Consider the following 17,187-nt stretch of genomic DNA (forward strand, 5'->3'; position numbering starts at 1 on the left):
GTCTGTGAGCGAAACCCAATAAAAAATGGACACGTGGTCACGGGACGCGTCCTTGGAGTGAGGCATGATGCACGGGATGCATCCGGCTAGTTTCTGAAGCGTCCGGTGTGTTTTCCGGCGAGTTGCAGGTTTCCGGCAAGTTTTCCGGCGAGTTGCAGGTTTCCGGCAAGTTTTCCGGCGAGTTCTCATTGCTTATTATCTCTTTTCTGTAAGACACTAATCAAGTTCACAATATCACACATGAATTTGGCCCCAAATAGATCCCAACAGATCTTGAAGACCACGGACACCTTGTCTCTTAAGAAGATGACGAACTCAACAGATCTTAAATATCTTTCTGTTCATTATCAAAGAACGAATTCAAGAAATCAGTACCGAATTCCCAGAAACCAACACCTATATTTTATGTTGAACTCGCCGGAAACCTACAACTCGTCGGAAACACACACCGGACGCTTCAGAAGCTAGCCGGACGCATCCCGTGCATCATACCTCATCTTGTGGCCACATGTCCATTTTTTATTGGGTTTTGCTCACAGACGCATCCCGTGCTTGAAGGACGCATCCCAAGCCTGATGCGCCTTTCCACCGACGCAAGAGGGTGACAAATTTGAAAAGTAGTTTGATCAACCAACATTTTCGTAATTTTCCCCATTTTATATGTACTCATAGAGTCAATATTTGTATTTTTACATATTTCGTTTAGTTGATGCGCACATATCAATTTGAAATTTTTTTTTTGAAAGATGAAATTCTTTAATCCTTGTCGTCTGTGGGACTTGAACCCAAGACCTTCCCATTCCCAACCTAGGTGTTTTAAAGACTTTGCCTTTGCCAATGGACCACCACCCCATTGGTTTATCAATTTGAAATTAGTAGTACGTTCTTCACATTCAATCTCAAAGGGAAATAATAAATACACATTGTTTTTCATATCAATGATATTTGTTTTTAATATTGGAAAGTCAAAAGGGTTCGGCACCCACTAAATAAAGTAGAAATAGATTTAAACTTGTTATTTTTAGGAACAAAACACGCCATGAAATGTCACACCAATGCTTAAAATAGGGAACAACTAGCAATCTTCTAAATCATTGGAAACTCGAACAATCTTCTTCCCAACATTATACCCGCGAAAAAGTCCAACAAAAGCGGATGGAACACTTTCTAGACCGATTGATATGTCTTCAAGCACGTGCATTTTTCCAGCACGTATGTGGTCAACGGTTGTAGAGACAAACTCGGGAAACAAATGCATATAATCACCACCTAAGAACCCCTGAATCATGATTCGCTTATATACAACATTTAGCATATTCGGTGCTGCACGTTTTCCAACATCTGTGTATTCTGAAATGACTCCACAAAGTGCAACCCTACCATACGAGTTCATGTTTGATATTGCTGCTTCGAGCATCACACCTCCCACATTATCGAAGTATATATCAATCCCCTCTGGGAAATACCTAAAATTAGAAATGAAAAATCAATCTTTTTCAAAAGGTATATGATCGAAATACTTATAGAGGTGTGTAGTATGCATACTTCTCAAGGGTAGAATCTAGATCAGTTTCTTCTTTATAGTTAAACGCTCCATCAAACCCGAACTTTTCTTTAAGCAATTTCACCTGAAAATGGGTTTAAACAATCCGAATAGTGTTTGGTTTATCCATTTTACTCTTCCAATCCGAAACAAACTTTAAAATTAATATTAAAACCTTATATGGGCTCCCTGCACTACCCACAACATAACACCCTAAATTTTTAGCATACTGGCTCACCAAATTTCCTACAGATCCAGAAGCAGCTGAAACAAAGACCTTTTCGCCCTTTTTGGGCTTACATATTTCAAAGAAACCAGCATATGCAGTAAGCCCACTAAATCCTACAATTCACACACAAAAAGCCTATATAAGCCCATATCAAAATAAAACCCACAAACATCTTTATCTTGGATCAAAATTGTAGATACAAATGTTACCTAAAAGCCCAACATGGTATGACAATGGGAAGCCCATTGGGTCCAGTTTACTTAGCCAACAACCCATAAACCCTTGTGATATGCTATACTCTCCCCAACTTATAATGCCAACAACATAGTCATCCTTTTCAAATTCAGGATTCCCTGAAGCTACTACTTTTCCCACACCATAAGCACCAATCACCTTAACAAATCCAGTCAGTACAAACATTAAATTTTGGGTTATTGTGTATTTTGTTTATTTCTCATGGGCCGGTTTAGTTGGTGTGCAAACCGGGGTTTTCGCCCATACCTGTTCTAGTTGGAACTGGTATCGGATCTGGTCAACAAAAGTCAAACCCGGTTTTTACTGGAACCAATTTGGTTGAAGAAAATCAAAGAATTGGGTTTGATCGATTTAACACCGGGTTTTGACCGGGTTTAAACCAAAGTTTGGGGTTACAACTCAATGTCAACCCTATGGTTGGTATCGGTTTTCTTGCCAAACTTTTTTTGTATTTTATATATTTTTGTATGTATAAAGATAAGTTCAGCCCAACCTAAATATCATATATAATTTTTACTAGGTTAGAACCCCGTGTATTACACGGGTTGAATAAATGTAATTTTATATTATTAAATAATAAAAAGTTATATCTTTGTGAACCCCGTATATTGTACGGGTTAAATATATATAATTTTATATATCAAATAATAAAAAAAGTTATATCTTTAAAAACAATTTGTTTTACACATATTAAATAAATGTAATTTTGTATATTAAATACTAAAAACGTCGTATCTTTAAAAAAAACTCGTGTATAATCGGGTTGAATAAATCTACCAAATAATAAAAAAATTACATCCTTAAAAACCCCATATATTATATGTGTTGAATAGATCTAAAAAAGAGTTATATCTTTAAAAATCATGTGTGTTACACAGATTAAATAAATGTAATTTTGTATATTAAATACTAAAAACGTCTTATCTTTAAAAAACCCGTGTATAGTCGGGTTGAAAAATCTACCAAATAATAAAAAAAATATATCCTTAAAAAACCCCATGTATTATACGTGTTGAATAAATCTATTTTTACATAGCAAATGATAAAAAGTTATATCTTTAAAAACTTCATATATTACACAGATTATATAAATGTAACTTTGTATAGATAATAATAAAAAAATATACAAAATAGTTTATTAAAATTAAATTCCTTAAAATATAAAGTTACATTTTCATCATAAATATTATTTATAATATCAACAAAATCATAACATTTAACCCGTAAGATATTAAAATACGGGGTTAAATATAAATGTACGTAAATGTATATTAGATGGCAGGTAAATATTGAAGTTTTGACCTAATACAAAGAATATTTAGTTTAATCTCCTTCTCATTTAATATTATAAATTTAATATTATAAATGAGAAGAAGATTAAACTAAATAATAATTATCCATAAGATATTAAACTAAATAATATTTAATAGAAGAGTTATCTATAATTAATTATAATAGATTAAACTAAAATAATAATTATCTATAAAAGATTGCCTAATACGATGACAAGTGTCGCAAAAGAGGTTTCTTTTATTATATAGTATAGATATAGATTTTAAGTAGGAGGTCCTATTGATTTAGAGACCTAAATCTAAAGCCTCAAAATACTTGGGATTGGGCCAGTCCTGAGGTTTGCAATGGGTAGTAAATAGTTTGTTAGCGAATCAATTTGGGCTTAAGTAAATGGACCATGAATAAAAACGTGTAACAAAAATTGCAAAAGTTAGGTAAAAAGAATATAGATAAAATAAATTAAGTAGAAAAAAGGATGCCAATTTTCAAGGTTACCACATAACACAATAGCAATTTGTAATATTGTTTATACGAGTAGTTCAAACAAGAAACAAAATAATTATATACCCTAGTTGCTAAAACCGGTTTTATTTTTTAGTCACTTGATTTTTTTTTTAATTTTTTTTAAATAGCTCGTTTCAAATCCCTTTGACATAACTTTAAAAAACCCTGTTATATTTCTGAACAATTGAAAGTCTTTGGGTGAAGGGAGTTGTTACCTATTTGGAATAGGTAAACTCTCCATTCACCCAATCAGACATTGTCACGTCAATTTACCTAAATTGTTTAGGTAATGCTCAAAAAGTTGACGGTGGTTTACTTAATGGGGTTTAGGTAAACTATTTAAAAAAGAAAAGAAAAATGTGTGATTCGTTGAGAAGAAATGGACCCCACCACACATCCATCTCCCCCCCTTCCCTCCCTCTCATCGACTCGGTAAACCTTCACCGATTTCGCCCTCCATTTCGGTAACATGTGATCGGTAAACAAGTTGGCGGTGGATGAGGGGTCGGTACCGAATGGGTTTACCGCCCCACTCCGCTCACCCTTAGTTGGTGGTAAGGCCATCTCATGGATTTCAGTGGCTTTGGGCCATGATCTTAGAATAGACCCACTAAACATGTTATTATATGAAAAAAAATAAACTTAGAGAACTAACCTCACCCGGAGCGATTCGTGGGGCAAACTTTGAAGTTTTTTTAGAAGAACTGACACTTTTCATACGGTTAAGCTGATAGGGGTCGATTGATACGTAAATATTCTTAATGATGACATCTTTGGATCCTGGCTTAACCGCTAGGGAAAACGGTTCAACCTTGAGCTCAAAATCACATTCCTGTGGTTCACCATCGATTGTAGCCTTTATGGCTATGAATTTGTTTGTAACCTCCATTAACGAAGAGTTAGAAAAAATAGACAAAACTTTGCACAGAATGAATTTGCACCTTAAGACAACTTAAAAGTTGGAAAACAATAGAGAATGATCACCTTTGCAATTTAAGACAACTTAAAAGTTGGAAAATAATAGAGAACTAGAATTGAGACCCGCCGCAATGCGGCGGGGATTCTTTAGTTATGACTAGGTCGATCTAGGACCCGCAGGTTATGTTAAACCTGTCAAGCGGGAAAAATAGACGATGTAAAAACATTCACCCACACACGCATGTTGCGTAATGTTAACTTGCAAAATTTAGAACGAAACGTAAAAAAGTTAAACCATAGACGCACGTTGCGATATGTTAAGTCACAAAATTTAGAACCAAGCATAAAGCGAAAAATTTGTCGAAAATGAAACTGTAAAAGACTAAAGTTAAAAGTAAAAAATTTGTGAGGATAGATTGCAAAAAATAAAAAGTTTTGGGTTAAAAGTAAAAAACAAATAGTTTCGGGCTAAAAGTAATTTATGAAATACTTTTGGGTGAAAAGTAAAAAAATCAATTTTTTTTGAAACCTCCAAAGCCAAGGTTACGACAACCATATGCATAACGTTTTTTCTTTGGAAAACCCCCAAAGCACACGCCGCGTTGCGACGTGGCGTAAAACGATGTCAAATAGTACTAATGTCACACAACCATTATCGACCACCAACACTGACTCGACCTAGGGTTTGCGTGTTGCGACGAACCTGTTAAACATGAAAAAAATAGAGGTAAAAACGTTGAACCACACATGTACGTTGCGTCGTATTAACTTGAAAAATTTGAAACAAAGCATAAAAAAGTTGAACCACACTTGTACGTTGCATCGTATTAACACGAAAAATTAAGAACTATACGTAAAACGAAAATTTGCCAAAGATGAAAAGTATAAGTGACAAAATTTGTGAAGTTAAATTGCAAATAATGAAAAGTTTAGGGTTAAAGTTAAAAAAACAAATTATGTAGGATTAAAATTGTAAAAGGTAAAAACCTTTGGGTTAAAAATAATGAAAAGTTTGTGTTAAAGTTAAAAAAACAAATTATGTAGGGTTAAAATTGCAAAAGTTAAAAACCTTTGGAATAAAATTAGAAAAAGAATGTTTTTTTTTTTTTTTTTGAAAAACTCTCAAAGCACATGTTACAAGTGGTTATGCACAAAAAGTTTGCTTATTTATATATGGAATAATGATCACCTTCGCACTTTAAAATAATAATACTACAGAATGAAGACAAAAGGGTAGAAACAGATTGTTTTCCCTTTATTTATTAATAATAGTTTTCTTAGGGTCGCGCGTTACATCGAAACCGAGTAAATAATAATGTAAAACAAACGTGATTTGAAAATAAATCATGTTATTTAGAAAGCCAAACCATTAAAACGGTTTAGTTTATCATCGTATATTTTATGATACCAAATAAATACTTTATTTAGAGTACAACTTTGTTTTTAAAAAAACTTATAACAGAATGTCTGGGAAAAAAATTAAACACAACTATACACTTAAGTTTTAGAAAAAAGTTATAAACGTAAATTATTAAAAAAAGTATCAAATATATCGATAAATTAATATACGTTCTAAAAAAAGAAAAAAAAGAATTATTAAAAAATGGTATAGGAAATATATGGTTTTAAAAAAGTGAAAAAATAAAAAATATGTTATTCAAAGTAAATATAATAATAAACTATTATAATATATTAAATAAAAGAAAACAAAAAAAAACTATATGTTTTTATAATAATAAAGTTACTATTTATCGTTCTTCGTCAATAGATACCAAATAAATACTTTATTTAGAGTACAACTTCTTTTTTAACAAAACTTATAATAGAATGTCGGGGAGGAATCAAGCACAACTACGTACTTAAGTTTTTAGAAAAAAAATTATAAAAGTCAATTATTAAAGAAGTATTAAATTAATTGATAAACTAATATATGTTTTAAAAAAAGAAAAAAAAATTAAAAAAAATGGTATAGGAAATATATGGTTTTAAAAAAAGGAAAAAAATTAAAATATGTTATTAAAAGTAAATATAATAATAAATTATTATAATATATTAAATAAAAAAACAAAAAAACAATATATTATTATAATAATAAAGTTACTATTCATCGTTTTTCGTCAACAATATTTATATAATAATATAATAATTTGCACACGATTTTACTATATTGATGAAAAATAACAAAGGACATTTGGTCTAGTTGTACCAAAATATTGTTAACGAGTGTTTAAGACCCATGTGTTGTGATAAGACTGTTAAATCAAACAAAAAACAGATATAGAAGCCTTTAACTATGCACGCGTGTTTTCGCGTGTTAACTCGTAAAACATATAGCGATACAAAAACGAAATTTCAAAAATTCGAAAGGCGGTATCGTTAAACCGAAATAAATAAACAACGATTTATGTTAAAAATAATATTTCTTTTATTTCATAAACTTTTTTAGATATAATCAACTAAGATTAACTTTGCGAAACGATGACTTCAAGCGATAAGACAAATATTTAGTTATTTTTTTAACACTAATCAATTATTTTGAGTAACATTAGCCATTAAAAAAATTATTTTGAGTGGTGGATGTATTTTGTAATTGTTGTTGGCAGAATTATCCACAATACAGTCCACATACATTGGTTAGGCTTTGGGTACATTTTAATTTTTTTCAACTTTACATACTTGTCATATTACCTATTTATCCTTATTTCACCCTGTCTCTGTCATAAGGAAATAGATAAATCTGGTTAATTCCTTCTAACCCTATTTTTAGTAGTTTTTAGTTAAAAAAAAAAGAATTTAAGCTCTTTAATGTTAACAAATAACCTCTTTAATACTCCTTAACATAATGAAGGAGTGGTATAAAATATGAATTTAAATGTCATATCACCGTTAACGCCTCAGGATACACCCTAAGACATTACACGCGTGCTCTTATGCATAAATGGGTAAAAAAATTTCGTAATGAAAAAGTGGTTGAAATATATAAATAGAAAAACGGAACAGTTGCCAATGATGTAGTGGTGAAGTGGTTGGGAAATAATTGGTGTTCCTTGTGACCCAGGTTTGATTCTCACTTTTCTCATTATTTTATGCGGCATCCAGGTGAAGAGGGAATACGCGTGGCGCCGGTTCGACTTGGATGGGAGGCAAGATTTTACCGGTTATTACACTGTCGTGCATTCGGGCGGGTGGAGGTCGGGTTTCCGCACATCTGGGGAGAGCCAGGGGGTTGGTAACAATCTAGGAGTCGATTTTGACCACAACGTCCGTTTCACGGTGATTGACACGTCGTTTTTTACCGTTAAAAAAAACGAAACAGTTTAGAAATAATCAAAGATATATTTAAATACCACTTGGTTATTTTAGAACAAAAATAAATACAAAAGAAGAATAAAATAATTATCCAGGACCTAAATGTTGCTTTCATGATTACATAAGCTTTTTTTTTTATTCATTTTTTCATTGTTTTCATTGTTTTTTTTTTTTTTTTTTTTTTTTTTTTTTTTTTTTTTTTTTTTTTTTAAATACCACTCGGTTATTTTAGAACAAAAGTAAATATAAAAGAAAAATAAAATAATTATCCAGGTCCTTATTGCTGATTTCATGATTACATTCAGTTTTTTTTCTTTTATTATATAACTTTCACATTTGTGTGAAATAGAAGTTGTATCATGTGCTTCATTTAATTTTTGAAGACTTAATGCTTTTATTGGTCGGCATGGGTGGTGGGTGATTCATCGCCGCCCTAAATATAACAACTCTTCTAAAAATATTTCCGATCCTCCTAAAATATTTAAAACGCTTCAATACGCCTTAAAATACACCCCATATACGTAAAATGGCCCTAAATACCTTCATTTTTACAAAAAAAAAAAAAAACAAATAAATTAAGTTTTACCAGTCGCTCGCGGGCCGCGACCGTATTGGTTGTGTGCTTCGCGGGGCGCGACAGCTCAACATCAGGACGACACCTGGTGCCGCCACGTGCCAGCAGCGTGTCAAGCCTAGTGGCAGAATCAGCCTAGCTAGGGCCAACCCTAGCAGGCCTCGCGGGCCGCGAAGACGTTTCCTAAAACTCTCGCGGGGCGCGAGAGACTGGTCGACCAGACCTATAAATAAGGGCCTCGGGCTTCAGTTGAGAATCGTTTAATTTTCGTGTTTCTCTCTCAATTTCTACATAGCAATTATAATCCTCGGGCATTATACCCCCCTAATTAGCAAAGCTCTGGCTCGTTGTGAGTATCATAAACCCCGGTTACGTATTAGATACGCTGCCCGATTGATCTAGTGCTCCGTAACGGCTGTTGAGGTTCTACCCGACGTAGTCATTGTAGTTTCTGTCTCGGGGAGGGTATAACTAATATAAAATTGAGTTATTATACTAACGCGTGTGCATTATTAAAAATTTATCGATTATAACCAGGAAGCCACAGGAAATTACCTAAAGTAGCAATGTGAGTAATCTCCTTTTTGTAAACTGATTTTACAAAACCTTAATTATTTTAAATTATAGATAGCAATGATTGAGTCTTTGTAATTCTTCAATTACTGCCGGTATGTTGGGAATTTGTAAACAAAATGTGGAACACGTTACCATTGGACAACGAGATAGTCAATTGATAATATGACCCACCAGTTAGGATTGACAGTACTGAATGAGTAATTGTGTAGATATAAACATTGTAATCGCTCTCAATACTGTAAAATGATAAAACTCTTCTTGATTAAATTGGGATTCACTCACCAGTATTTCCCACTAACAAAATGTTTTTAAAACGCGTTTCAGTTAACAAAATATGAAAGCCAATTAGAAGCCAGCTGGACAGCACTGAAGGCTTGGATAAGTGGCTATAAAAGTTACCTAAATAAAAAAGATATTTTTATTCAATAAAATAGGGTTTATCCCTATAAACATGTTTGTAATAGAAACTTGGGAGTTTCCTATGAATTTAATATTAAAAAAATGTGGTATTTTACTATAATAAAATATTTCCTAACTACGATCCTTATGTAAATTCCGCTGCCAAATTGATAAACACTGATACCACTAAATCTGAATTCGCAGCCACCCGCTCCCGGGTAATTAGGGGACGGGGGTTGCGACAGAAGGTGGTATCAGAGATACAACCACTCATTCAGCCACAGAAGTGTTCTGCTGACACCAAATATTTTATTCATTATATTAGGAAATAATCTACGTGATTACATGAATATCTGTATAATATTGTTTTGTGTTATTTGACAATTTGTTAGTTTACAGTATGAATGATCAAGGACCATCAGACGCTTATCGTCAATTGTCCAACTCACCTAGGGACGGAGGAACTTCTTCCCAGCCTACCCCGTCGGGGTACTCCGCTGATACATAAGAAGGGATCTTTGTGTTTAAGGCATAGTCCGAAGAGCCATTCCCTTCCAAGAAGAGAGGATGGTTCGGTCAGGGAGCGCACAAGCGTATGAAAAGAATGAGAAAGTTGCAGCAACAGCGGGCCTTAGCAGCGGCCAATAGAGAAATGAATGCTCAAACCCAGGATATACTCAATATGAGATTAGCTAATTTTCACATATTAGCTACTACAGCTGCAGACCCAAATCTAGAACAACTCATTGCACCCCAGCCGTTACCACTATTTCCCACACAACCTATGCAAATTGAGCCAAATCCAGTAGACCAGATTCCAGTGCCTGCTTTTGACCCAGCTGAAATCCCTAGAGTACCAGCACCCCATCCCCCAGGCTATGACCCATGGTTTGACGACCATAGGGATTTCCCAGAACTCCACCCACAAGAGGAGCCCATCCAAAACCGAGTAGCACCCTATCCAAACATTGACCTTCTAGACCCATACTAGGATAATGACTAGTATATTCGAGAAATCCTAGAGAACCTGTACCCTTACGAAAAACCAATGCCACAATACCCTAACCTGATACTAGCACCCGCACCACCTATGAGCACCAAGAACATACAGGAACTCCACACCTTTGGTGAGGAGATATTAGATGTAAGTGAAAGAATGAGACAGATAAGGGAGAGACTCGTTTGGAATTCTGACGTGTAACACCTCGAAATTTTGTGTCCAATAATGTGTTAACACGTGTCATGAATTTACACGTGGCATTAAATATTAAATAAAGGACTAAAGTTGACAAACCTTGAAAGTATGTAAATTCGAGGGTTATAAATGTCAACAAAGGGTAAATATACTGTATAGTAACCCTAAACGATGCTCGTACCTTCAAACGAATAAATCATGGATCGTACGGAGCGAAACACGGAAGAAAGTGAGAGATTACAAGCTACAGGGGTTAACTGTGTCAACATGTTTAATTATACCTCTGAGTGACCCTTTGACGAACCCGAGGCTTTGTAACAGTAAAATACGCTCACTAGAATATACTATATAAATTTCACGAAGTTCTGTTTTAAAACGAGAAAGTTATGATCAAATTCGTACGAGAGGGGTTAAAAGCGTCGACAATAAAAGTTAAGGCTTTTCGGATAGTAATTAAACTAACCGGGGACTTAACAGCACGAGTAAAAGGCACGAGGCCCTTAACGGTAAATAATCGAGGGCCAAATCGCAAAGTTACTCCTTCGAAACCGAAAGGTCAGGTTAATCATTACAAAAGATTTGAAAATCTTTGAAAACAGACCTCATGCGGGCCGCGTTGAAGATATGCATGAGCCAATGCGGGCCGCGCGCCAGTTGAAGATCTGTTTTCTGACATTAAGATCCATGCGGCCCGCGTGTGAGTTGCTTGATCCTAATGCGGGCCGCGTACGAGTCCCAGATGCAGAATTCTTGGACAGACTTGCTGTTTGAAGTTGTGAACAATCATATGAGCAATAAATGAAGCATGGGCGCCCTCTACTTGACCCCTAGCACCCAGGGCCACCTGCTGAACATCCATGATGCCTTGTAGGTTGATGTGTAATGATCCTAAGCCTCATTTTTCACTATAAAAGGCAAGACATTGTGCATAAGTGAAACACACCTCAAACCTGCTCTCTTGGCCATCTCTGGAGCTCCCAAGCACTCTTCTAACATTCTAAGTCGTGCACCAAGCTTCTGTAAGTATGTCAACCCTTTTATGGCTTAGTTTTTGCTTAGTTTAGCTTAAAAGTCAATCCGTCGTAATTAACGATTGACTTTGCGATAAATCACGAATGGTCCAGTGGTTTGTCGAATCAAAGATAGTTATATGATGGTAATCATGTGGGCATTAAACCCCTAAAAGGGAACCCTCTGATTCCCACTCTAACTAGATCAAATATCGAGTCAAACGTGCTTAGAAAAAGTCAACAGAAGTGTCATTTTGCGATTTCTTGCATAATCTATAATGTAGATGATATGTAACCTGTTTGAACACTCATGAAACATGATAATAAGTATATAAACTAGTCTAAGCTTGTTTGATCCGACCATTTATTGTTTTGACCCGGTTCGGAGCCGAAATTCGCAAAAGTTTGACTTTTGCTTTGACTTCAGTTCTGACCCGTTAAAGTTTGATTTAGATATGCCTTAGGACTCTCTTAGGACCAGGTTACATGATGGTATACCCCTCTGTGACCGGTTCGTTGTTTGTCCGAGTCTTTTACACATTTCCGTTAAATGCTTAAAAGTTGACCGTAACGCCCTTTTTAATTTAAAACGAGAATTTCGGACATGTGAAAGGATCTAACTGTTAGGGCAGGATTTTTAATGACCTGTGATCCTTACATGATATCCTAACAGTGATCCTTGTTTCTATGGCAGATAGTGATCCTCAGAAGAGCTCCAGGGTCAGGATCATGGATCATCCCAAGGATCCTCATACTAACGATTGTTCTCTTTGAATTTCATGTTGTTTTGCAGGAATTACGAGTTGGACCCGGTCTTGGCAACGTTATTAAGGAATCTTCCACGCTAATTTCGCACATGCATAACCGGAAATAGACGTTGTGGAGAATATGGAAACTTAGCACAAATTACGGATAGTTTGTTAGGCTAAATTTACTTCTATTTCTAAAAGGGGTAACGAGCTAGTAGTTAGGTGACTTGCCTAAATTCAATCACACACACCTATATAAACTGCACTCTCGAGCATTTGGCAGCGGACGACACATTTCTTACACGCTCTAGCATACTACACCATAGTGATCCTTGTACCTAGCTCGTTACTATCCGAAGTTGTAAAGATTATTTATTATATTTGAACTTGGTGATCGGTAGTTTCCATCACCCGAGGTTTTTTATGCCGGAGATCATTCATTGATCAAGGGCTTTTTCCTCGTATAAATCCTTGTGTCACTTGTGCAATTCACATTTAAGTGATCCTTTTCTTTATTCATCATTTCAAGCATCATTCCCAGTTACAGAGAGTTTGGTTGCATTATCCTTATGTGATTTTTGACCAAAACAGTTTGGCGCTCACCGTGGGGCAATTGGTGCTTCATTCATAAGAAAGTTTTCTGTTGGTGATCATTCTGGACCGTTGCATACGAATACATGGCTTCATCGGTGAAGAATACCTCTACTGCGATGTCTGCGGTCAATTCATCTCAGGGCATTCCACCTTTGCCTCCACCACCAGCTGGATCTCAGAAAAATGCTGAGAAGAAACCAACTCCTATTTTCTCTAAACCTCCAACCTCTTCTGCTTCCTACACTCCCACTACTAGTGACATATTTACTTTGATTTTGCAGATGAGAGATCATATACAGCAACAGGACAAGACCAATGACAGGATCCTCAAAGAAATCGGAGATCTCAAGAAACAAAAGAAAGCGGCAGAGGATCATTCTCCACTGGTGCCCAAATCTTTGAATTTTGATACTCCGGTGATTACTTCTCAGCCATCAGAGGTTCCAGATATTCAACATGTGGGTGGACCAAGAGGAGTGCACTTCGGTTCAGCAATAGTGACTCAGGCATCAGGTTCATATTTCCAGCCAGCAGGATCCTATCCTCAGCATATGGGATCCTTCATGAATTCAGGAGCCTACTCAGGAGCACAGCAGGTTCAAGGATCCTCCTTTGTTCCAGGATCATCCCAGGTTCAAGGATCCTCCTTTGTTCCAGGATCATCCCAGGTTCAAGGATCCTCCTTTGTTCCAGGATCATCCCAGGTTCAAGGATCCTCCTTTGTTCCAGGATCATCCCAGTTTCAGGGATCCTTCCAGATGCCAGGATCCTTGAAGAGTTTGCAAACAGGAAGTTCAGATGTCCATCAGGGAGATTTTATTCCAATGCAGACCATTGCTTCCACTGGTCCCTCCATCATCCCAGAGTCCCAGCAATATGGATTCACATCCAGTGTTCCTAACTTGAACCCAATGGGAGGTAACACTTTTAATAATTCTCTTACCACTAACCATGGATTCATGCAGGATGCAGGTATCAACCATGCTATGGCCAAAGAGCTGCAAAAACTGAAGGATATGATATCAAGTGTTCCAGGGGTGGTCAAACCTATCCCGGAGATTGCAGATGGAAGCCATAAGATATCTCATTTTGCACCACCAATTTGTGATGCTGAGATACCCAAAAGATTCCATATTCCAACTATGAAGCTGTATGATGGTTCAACGGATCCTGAGGAACACATAGCCCAATACAGGGAGAGGATGGAGATCAATCCGATTCCAGAAAGGTTAAAGGAAGCATGCCTATGCAAGGGATTTGGATCCACTCTTACTGGATCAGCTCTCAAATGGCTGCTAAGTCTTCCCCCTCACTCTATTACTTCATTTGCTAATCTGGTTAACTTCTTCAATAATCAGTTTTCTTGTAGTAGAAAATTTGAACGATTGACTAGTGATTTATGTAGGATAACTCAGGGTCATAATGAATCATTAAGGGATTATATAACCAAATTTAGTAAAGAATCCTTGGACATTCCCAACTTGGATATAGCCACGGCTGTTGAGGCCTTCAAAATGGGATTGCTTAGGGATTCATTGTTCTATGATGATCTTGTTATGACACCATGCAGGAACCTAGATGAAGTAAGGACTCGGGCACTCAGGTTCATCCGGCTAGAGGATGACAAGAGGATCCAGGAGAGACTGGCAGGATCCTCAAAACAAGAAAAGCAAGGATCCTCGTTCAAGAACAACAAATTCAAATCCTATAACAGAACTGACAACCAGAACGTGCATGCTGTTGACCAAGAAGAGGATGATGAGGATTATCCTCCAATTTCTGAATATTGTTTTTCCGTTGATAACCATGAACTAATCCTTGCAATGCAGAATCTAGGAGAAAAAGCCAGATGGCCCAGAAAAAATGACAAACCAGCCGCAATTAAAGACAAATCAAAGTGGTGTGCATACCATGAGGATTTTGGGCATTTAACAGAGGAATGCATCGCATTGAGAAAGGAAATTGGATATCTGCTGAGCAAGGGGCATTTAAAAGAGTTGCTGGGAAGAAAAAAGCCAAGGACTTAGGATCCTGAAAGGATCCCTGAAAAAGCTCCAGCCCCTCCGGCAGATGCACAAGTGATAAACTTTATTTCTTGAGGGTTAGACATCTGTGGTACATCCTTCTCAGCAGCTAAAAGGCATGCAAAGGAAGCTAAAATGGATAATGGAGAAAGACCTATTTGAACATCGAGTGTCTCGGAAGGAAAAGTCATAACCTTTGATGAGGATGATCGTGTTGACATCCAGGATCCTCATCATGATAGTTTAGTTATTACTCTTTTTATTTCTAACCATTTTGTCCGCAGGATCCTTATTGACGGAGGAAGCTCAGTAAACATTATCCAGCTAGATGTTCTGAAGAAAATGGGTATCCCTGAATCAGATATCACACCAAGATCCTCCGTGCTTGTGGGATTTAGTGGCGAAACTAAGAGAACCCTAGGGGACATCAAACTCCCAATTTATGTGGAAGGATTGCATAATTATCAAAAATTTTGTGTTATTGACTGTTTATCTTGTTGTAATGTTATCCTTGGCAGGCCCTGGATACACGATATGAAAGCAGTCCCATCCACCTACCATCAATGTGTAAAGCTCCCTAGCCCTTGGGGAATAGTCAAGATCGATAGTGATCAGCAGGAGGCTAAGGATTGTTATACTTCATCAATGAAACCAGCCTCAAAATCAAGGGAGCAATAGCAATTAAAGTATCCTCCAAGGGATGTCTTGGAGGCAAGAGAGCAGGATGTGGTCGAAATCCTCATGGATCCTGATGATCCTGAATCCAAAATCTATATCGGGTCAGGGATCCTTGGCAAGATGAAAGAAGACCTTGTATCCTTCCTCAAAAGAAGAAAGTCTACCTTTGCATGGAAACATGAGGATATGACAGGTATATCTAAGGATATTATCACTCATAAACTTGGCATTGACAGGTCATTCAAACCAATCCATCAAAAAAGGAGGAAGTTTGCACCAGAAAGAAATGCCATTATCCAGGAAGAGGTAGAGAAATTGCTACGAGCAGGTATGATTAGAGAAGTAAAGTATACAAGATGGCTGGCCAATGTGGTTGTTGTTCAAAAGAAAAATGGAAAGTGGAGGGTATGTGTCGATTTCACTGATTTAAATAAGGCATGTCCCAAGGATCCTTTCCCATTACCCCACATTGACTCCATGGTGGATGCAACGGCGGGTCATGAACTGTTAACTTTTATGGATGCTTCATCTGGATTCCAACAAATTCAGATGGAACCATCTGACCAAGAGGATACGACTTTTATGACCCCAACCGGTTTATATTGTTATATTGCTATGCCGTTTGGATTAAGGAATGCAGGTGCAACATATCAAAGGCTGGTGAATATGATGTTCAAGGATCAGATTGGACAGACTATGGAAGTGTACATAGATGATATGGTGGTGAAATCCATAAAAGCTGAGGATCACCTAAGAGACTTGGAGGAAGCATTTGATATCCTTGACATATATAACATGAAGCTTAATCCTTCAAAATGTCACTTTGCTGTTAAAGCAGGTAAATTCTTAGGATATATGGTAACCAAGAGGGGCATTGAAGCAAGCCCGGAACAAATCAAAGCATTGGTGAATATCAGATCTCCTGCCAACGCTAAGGATGTGCAAAGGCTAACAGGCAGGATAGCAGCTTTAAACAGATTTATATCCAAATCCTCAGAGAAGTGTAAAGATTTCTATGATATCCTACGGAAGAACAAGAAATTTGAGTGGACTGAGAAGCATGAGAGTGCTTTACAAGCCCTCAAAGAATACCTATCCTCAGCTCCAGCGTTGATGAAACCAGAAAAAGGAGATGTGTTATCCTTATATCTTGCGGTATCCTCAAAAGCAGTAAGTGCAGTCCTTGTTAAGGATCATGAAGGTACACAATATCCTGCCTATTATGTAAGTAAGAGTTTACTTGATGCTGAATCCAGGTATTCACACCTTGAAAAACTTATTCTTGCACTAATTATGGCATCTACTAAGTTAAGACATTATTTTGAAACTCATGTTAT

At 36.5% G+C, this 17,187-nt stretch overlaps 1 protein-coding gene across 1 annotated transcript; it reads right to left on the reverse strand.

Moving 5' to 3' along the window:
- Window positions 1-1,070: 1,070 nt before the first annotated feature.
- Window positions 1,071-4,713, reverse strand: LOC110931225 (2-alkenal reductase (NADP(+)-dependent)). The gene is made up of 5 exons (XM_022174628.2): window positions 4,480-4,713; window positions 1,982-2,165; window positions 1,719-1,885; window positions 1,546-1,628; window positions 1,071-1,466 (listed from the first exon to the last, which is right to left on the reverse strand). The coding sequence occupies exons 1-5, from the start codon at window positions 4,711-4,713 to the stop codon at window positions 1,076-1,078; spliced, it is 1,059 nt and encodes a 352-aa protein (XP_022030320.1). The 3' UTR covers window positions 1,071-1,075.
- Between the last annotated feature and the right edge of the window lie 12,474 nt (window positions 4,714-17,187).

This window comes from Helianthus annuus, chromosome 3 (assembly GCF_002127325.2).
Source record: "Helianthus annuus cultivar XRQ/B chromosome 3, HanXRQr2.0-SUNRISE, whole genome shotgun sequence".
Classification (NCBI taxonomy): domain Eukaryota; kingdom Viridiplantae; phylum Streptophyta; class Magnoliopsida; order Asterales; family Asteraceae; genus Helianthus; species Helianthus annuus.

What these genes read in the sequence shown, in the direction of transcription:
- LOC110931225 (XM_022174628.2), bottom strand. Translation starts at nt 4,713, where the DNA reads ATGGAGGTTACAAACAAATTCATAGCCATAAAGGCTACAATCGATGGT. An exon ending in GTGCAGGGAGCCCATATAAG is followed by an intron (nt 1,629 to 1,718) that starts GTTTTAATATTA and finishes ACCCATTTTCAG; the next exon opens with GTGAAATTGCTTAAAGAAAA. An exon ending in CTAGATTCTACCCTTGAGAA is followed by an intron (nt 1,467 to 1,545) that starts GTATGCATACTA and finishes TTCTAATTTTAG; the next exon opens with GTATTTCCCAGAGGGGATTG.